The sequence below is a fragment of the Oryzias melastigma genome, unplaced genomic scaffold, assembly GCF_002922805.2.
Source record: "Oryzias melastigma strain HK-1 unplaced genomic scaffold, ASM292280v2 sc00387, whole genome shotgun sequence".
Classification (NCBI taxonomy): Eukaryota; Metazoa; Chordata; class Actinopteri; order Beloniformes; family Adrianichthyidae; genus Oryzias; species Oryzias melastigma.
The window spans coordinates 47,802-54,369 of NW_023416984.1; the positions used below are offsets into that span (position 1 = coordinate 47,802).

At 37.0% G+C, this 6,568-nt stretch overlaps 1 protein-coding gene across 5 annotated transcripts in view; it reads left to right on the top strand.

The window, feature by feature from the left end:
- LOC112141883 (gastrula zinc finger protein XlCGF57.1-like) overlaps positions 1-6,091 on the top strand; it is a 33,923-nt gene extending 27,832 nt beyond the window's left edge. For 3 of the 5 annotated variants that reach the window (XM_024265081.2, XM_024265080.2, XM_024265082.2), the window contains exon 2: positions 2,869-6,091. In XM_024265081.2, coding sequence (XP_024120849.1) covers positions 2,869-4,721 — 1,853 coding nt within the window. In that variant the 3' untranslated portion in view covers positions 4,722-6,091. The remainder of the gene's footprint in view (positions 1-2,868) is intronic. The other 2 variants (XM_024265084.2, XM_024265087.2) reach the window with 1 other exon arrangement.
- Positions 6,092-6,568: the final 477 nt, after the last annotated feature.

Consider the following 6,568-nt stretch of genomic DNA (forward strand, 5'->3'; position numbering starts at 1 on the left):
GATTAGCCGCTACTTCTAATCAATAAAGTAATCAATTAATCAGTCTCTCAATTTTAGCGTGAGTGTCTTTACCCTGAAGGGACTTTACCACAAAGAAGAAAATAATGATATCGGAACAACGACGTCCTTTTGAATATTTATTGAACAACATGAGGTTAAACAAGCAGAAATACTGGACGTAAAAGCATGGAAAGCAATGAACATATGTGGAACACAGAATATAGCTTCAACTAATAACTAGAAATAGGTAAATGAGAAGAAAAGACACACAATATTGAGGTGAAAAATGCTAAGTGTGTGGATGCATTAAGTGTGTGTTGTGCATAAAAAGGTGTTGTTACTGATCTGAGAATAAGCTATTCTTAAAAAGGGGGAATTCAAAACGGGGCAAAGATGTTACTCTTGCAAAAATAGTTAATCTTTGTTCTAACCACCAGCAGTTGACTGTATGAGCGAAGTTCGACTTCTCACCAAGCGGTCTGGAGATCTGGATCTGCTCTGCCAGGAAGGGTGGTTGATCCCGTTCCTAGCTGGATGCTTCAGGACAGCTGTGGAGTTCTGCAGCCAGGCGTAGAAGGAAAGGGAACCTGCGGTTCTGCTGGTTCTGCTCTGTTCAGTCACTTAGCTTCTGGGGTGGTCTAACGATTTCTCTATTCCGTTTTGTGACCAAAAAGTATAAGTCGCAAAGCTGGCCGGACAATGAAACTTATCAAATGGTCTAGCATTAAAAATCAGTTTAAAAATAAAAGCATCAAAAATTGTAAAAAAGTTGGAATCAGTCTATGAAATAAACGGAAGACAAAAATGTTGAAAAGGGAAAAAGCGCGCGAAAAAAACGTGATCTTAAGACTAGAAGAACTTAGATGTTTCTGTTCTGCTCCGGTTCTGGCTAATCAGGCTTGTGCCTCATGGCTTGTAAGGCGTGTTGTTGAGCTTGTCTGAGAAGCCCAGAGAAGGTGTTGAGAAGGTCTGAGAAGGAGCCAAGAAGAACCCTCTGGCGTCGGCGCCAGGGTTTTCAACTTGGGAGGCAGGGCCAGAATCGCCCATTCCGTGGGAATTTGAGGCGTTTTACGATTGGAGGTAATTTGCATGTCCCAATGAGCTCTGGCTATGCAAATATCAGGGGCGTAACTTTATTCTGGTCTCTGGGTGTTTATTCTTAATGCTGAATTAACAACAAAAGGGGTTTCTATCAAATAAGGTTTGTAAAACTCTATATGTATGTGTGAATCCTGTATGTGGCACATAAAACGCTTCCCAAAGTCCATATAAACACAGAAAAGCAATTCTCCAAGCTTTGACGGTTACACAATGATTAATTCATAGATTTTAACCTCAAAGTAGTTGTGAATCTTCTTCTGTTAGGAATAAAGGTTTGATTACACACATGTAATAATAGGACATTTCTTGGAGCTGTGGAGAGATGTTTTACATGTTAGATCCAATTAACAAAAGTCCTGTGATTTAAAACATAAGAAAAGTTATGAAGGGTCACATTTTTTCAAACAAAGGACTCTGAGTGTCTGTCGGGAATTCTTCCACTCTCCAGGGGGTCAGCCTGCTGGAACCAAGACTCTTGAAGATGACAGGCTGAAGTTAGCCAGAGGTTCAAATGCAGAATAGTCAGGGTTCTGGCCCGGTTTAATGACTTACATCCGAGTGGAAGATAGGGGTTTCAGCCAACTTTATGGCCTCCTTGCTGAAAGGGGAACTCTGTTATCTTGAAAAAGGCATTCCATATGAAAGTTGGGTGACCAAATGGTCAACACAGGTTATCACAGTTGTTTCCAAGGGTGGAATGCTACCGTTTTGCACACTTTCATTTGTATCTGGGTTGTGTTTGGAGAGTTTCGTGTTGTTCACTTCAAATGTGTTTAAAAGGAAAAAAAACCTTAAAATGTATAGAGTTAAAAAATGAATAGTTAATAGTTAGTTCTTTTTTCATTTATTCTTTACATTTTTTCTGGAAGGGATAAATAACAGCAAATATACATAATTTACACTTTATATGAGTTTACATTACGAATTTTGTGCATAATCTTGTATAGTAGTTTATAATGAATTAAATACAGCAAAAAACAACCTAAAAAGTCATTTGGTAGCCAAAAGAGCTGCTGTTTTCAGAGAACTAATGCAAAAGAACTGAATTTTTGAGAAGAGCCAGAATTCCCATCAATATTGTGGAGGGAAACAAGGAAAGACCGTTGTTTTTACTTTGTCTGAAAGATTTGGAAGGATTCTTAAAAAAACAAACAAAAAATAACTATTTTTTGTTATTCTTTTATGCTAATAAATGTAGACTGTTTTGAAGAGATATACGTTTAACTTGAGCAAATTGACTAATGATACCGATGATATTTGCAGCAGAAAGTTTTTTTTTTTTTGGGGGGGGGGTTGTTCATGGGGGTGTAAGAGAATTGAGATTAAGAAACACTGGGTTAAAGTGACAGCACCTCTGCACTGCAATGACGCTTCCTGCTTATTTAAAAAAAATGTACATTAGATCTAGGAAGGACTGTACATCAATACAGACTATTTTTTTTACCTATTTGTATGATAGTGTGCCGCTGGATTTTTTTCATGGAAAAAGTGTACCTTGGCTCCAAAAAGGTTGAAAAACACTGGTTTAGCTAACTAAACCTCGTCTTGTCTTTATTTTTACTCGGCATATAGCTTAAACACCTTAAGTTTAATGTGTGTTTTACATCCAGTTTATGCATGACCCGATTACTCAGCTAATTGAAAAAAACAATCAGTGACTATTTGAATATCAGAATAATTGTGGCACCCCTAGTTGATTGATGGATTGACTGATGTTTGAGAAAAAGTCATTTAAAATGACTCTTTCTTATGTTGGTGTCCCTGCAGTCAAACCCCGGTATTTGCTGACTGAGGAGGATCTCTGCAACCAGCAGAGGAACTTCAGAGTGGACCAGGAGAATCCAGAATCTCCACAGATTAAAGAAGAACCAAAGGAAACAAAACTTCTACAGATTAAAATGGAGCAAGAGGAACCAGAACCTCCACATATTGAAGAGGAACAAGAGTATCCAGTATCCCCACAGATTGAAGAAGAGCAGGAGGAACCCCAAACTATACAGATTAGGAACACTCATACCTTAATGGAGATTCCTACTTTGGAGGAACATGTTGACAGTGAAGCAGATGGAAACAATCAGCTGAGCTTTAATGGAACTGATAGTCAGGATGAAGAAGGAAACCAACATGAAGAATCAACATCAACTCCAGATGAAGAGACAGAGCCACAGAGCAGAGATCAGAGGAAGAGAAGAGACAGAAGTCATGTCCAAAGTGTGGTCAGCTCTTACATGTCAGAAAGTCAGTGCGACTCTGATGTTAGTAAAAAGTTCAAGAGGACAACTTTGGTGAAGAAATGCAAACAATCCCTAAAGGAAAATAGACGTTACTCTACAAAGTCTGGTAAAAGAACAAGAATTCCACACGATGTGTCTGTCCACATGAGAATTAAGTCTGATGAAAGACCTTATGTCTGTAAAGAATGTGATAACAGTTTTAGTCATGTAAATAAACTTAAAAGACACATGAGAATTCACACAGGAGGGAAGCCTTTTATGTGTAGAGAATGTGATAAAAGTTTTAGTCAAAAATGTAATCTCAAAACACACATGAAAACTCATACAGGAGAAAAGCCCTTTATGTGTAAAGAATGTGATAGAAGTTTTAGTAATCCTTCTCATCTCAAATCACACATTCGAACTCATACAGGAGAGAAGCCTTTCTCGTGTAAAGAATGTGACAATATTTTTAATGATAAATCTCATCTCAAATCACACATGAGAATTCATACAGGAGAGAAGCCCTTTATGTGTAAAGAATGTGATAGAAGTTTTAGTGTTAAATCTAGTCTCAAAAGACACATGAGAATTCATTCAGGAGAGAAGCCCTTTATGTGTAAAGAATGTGATAGAAGTTTTAGTGTTAAATCTGGTCTCAAATCACACATTCGAACTCATACAGGAGAGAAGCCTTTTTCGTGTCAAGTATGTGACAAAAGTTTTAGTGATGCAGTTTCTCTCAAGAGACACATGAGAACTCATACAGGAGAGAAGCCTTTTTCGTGTGAAGTATGTGACAGAAGTTTCATTGATGCAGTTTCTCTCAAAAGACACATGAAAACTCATACAGGAGAAAAGCCTTTTATGTGTAGAGAATGTGACAGAAGTTTTAGTATTAAATCTAGTCTCAAAGAACACATGAGAACTCATACAGGAGAGAAGCCTTTCTCGTGTAAAGAATGTGACAGAAGCTTTAGTGTTAGATCTGGTCTCAAAAAACACATGAGAACTCATACAGGAGAGAAGCCTTTCTCGTGTAAAGAATGTGACAGAAGTTTTAGTATTAAATCTAGTCTCAAAGAACACATGAGAACTCATACAGGAGAGAAGCCTTTCTCGTGTAAAGAATGTGACAGAAGCTTTAGTGTTAGATCTGGTCTCAAAAGACACATGAGAACTCATACAGGAGAGAAGCCTTTTTTGTGTCAAGAATGCGACAAAAGCTTTAGTCAAATAGCTCATCTCAAATCGCACATGAGAACGCATACAGGAGAGAAGCCTTTCTCGTGTACAGAATGTGATAAAAGTTTTAGTCGAAAATCTCAACTCAAAAGACACATGAGAATTCATACAGCAGAGAAGCCTTTTTTAAAGCAAGGGAAACCCACAGTAGGGGAGCCATGAAGAAAGGATAATAATGTTTTAAATAGGAAGGTTTAAGTATTGCAAAAAAACATTTTCCCTTATTTTAAGCGCCATGTAAAATTAAAATTTAAAAAGTGTATTATAATGTTCAGTGCTCACTATTAACAATCCAAAGGCAGTATTTCTGATCCATTCATGCATTTCTGAGTAATCATCTAAAAATTTGTGCTCTGAGCACCAGTCCCTCCTAACCCACATAAACAAGCTGACATCACAAAGTAAGGACGGCCCCTTTCAGGAAGTGTCTACACTGCTAGCACTGCCCAAGGCTAAACGCCTTTTTAGCATTGAGTCTGAGAAGAAATGGGTTCCTAGCACCTAATAAACAAAGACAGATTAGATCTATATGGATATAGTTTACTCTGAAAGGCTTAAGAATGACACGATAAAGACCTTAAAATGGTCTGTCAGTTGGTAAAATGAAGTTGGTTTCTAAAACACTTCACTGCTGACAAGCTGTGTGGAGATTCTGCTTTTATTTTCCAGCAGAACTTGGATCATTTCCACTGTACTAAAGGTACCTAAAGCTGCTTATCCCTATACATCTGTTTCTGTGTTTGATCAACCAGCAAATTCCCTGACCTGAACCAATAAAAAATCTATGAAGTGTTTTTAAAGAGGAAGATGAGACAGCAGAGCCAACAATGAAGATGAGCTGAAGTCAGCTATCAAAGCAACCTGAGCTTTCATTCCATGTACACAGAGCCACAGGCTGATGGCCTCCATACCACATTGATGCAGTCATTCAATGAAAAGGAGGAACAAGTGATTATTGAATGCAGGGAAAAGAACAGTTTTCTGAAATCTGACATGTGCTGAAAACATCCTTTATGCTTCTTCTGATAGAATATTCTCATTTTCTATTTTTAGGTTTTCTATCAGCCAATATGATCACATTGATCGAAATAGAGGAATAAGTAAATAATTCTATACATCATGAGTTTCACTTATTGTATTGACAAAAGTAATAAACTTTTAAACTATACTTTTTTAAGATACCCATGTATATATAAATGTGTTGTTTTGAATTATTAAATATATTAGATTAAAATTGTAAAGACATTTTGATCAAGTTCAATTTTTGTCGGTTACATTTGTAGTGTAAGTTTTTGTACTTTTATTGTATTGTTTAAAAGTGTTTAAGTGAACCATTGTGGTTTGAGTTTATGCTAAGACAATGTTGTCTATCTGTCTGTTACCATGACAACACTAGAATTATTTCAATGCATCTCTAATTCTAACACTTTTTTATGTGATTTGTGAACATTTCAATATTGTTTTTGATATAAAATAATCACTGTTTATATGTTGTTGAGTCATGTTAATAAATAACTATTTTGTGAAGAAAAGATTTTCCTAAAATTGTTTAAGGAAGAGTCTGTGTGTTGTTGTGATTCCTGTTTTGTATCAGAGATTAGAAGTGTTTCTCTGTCCTTTTTAGTCGTCGGTGTTCTGTTCCAATCTTTCCTGTGAAGAATAAAGTGGACGTGAACATCAGTCAGAAGTGTGGAGTCTTTCCCACAGTGTGGCTTTCTGCTGTTTGTTGGTTCTCTGCAGGTAAAATACACATATTAGCTGAAACTGAACAAGTTTCAGATCAAACTAAATCCCTTTTAAACCAATAGAATTCGAGTATGAAGGGTAACTTTACTGATGACTTTGGCTCCTTTTTCTATGATTTTGAAGTCTGCTTCAGAAAATGTCCTCTCCACAAACAAATCCACTAAAAACCCAGTTCCACACTGACAGACATGTGCAGTCAAATCCCATGATGCAGTGGTTTGGATCTCCTCACTGCCACAGGTAGGATCCATCTTTGGTAGTGG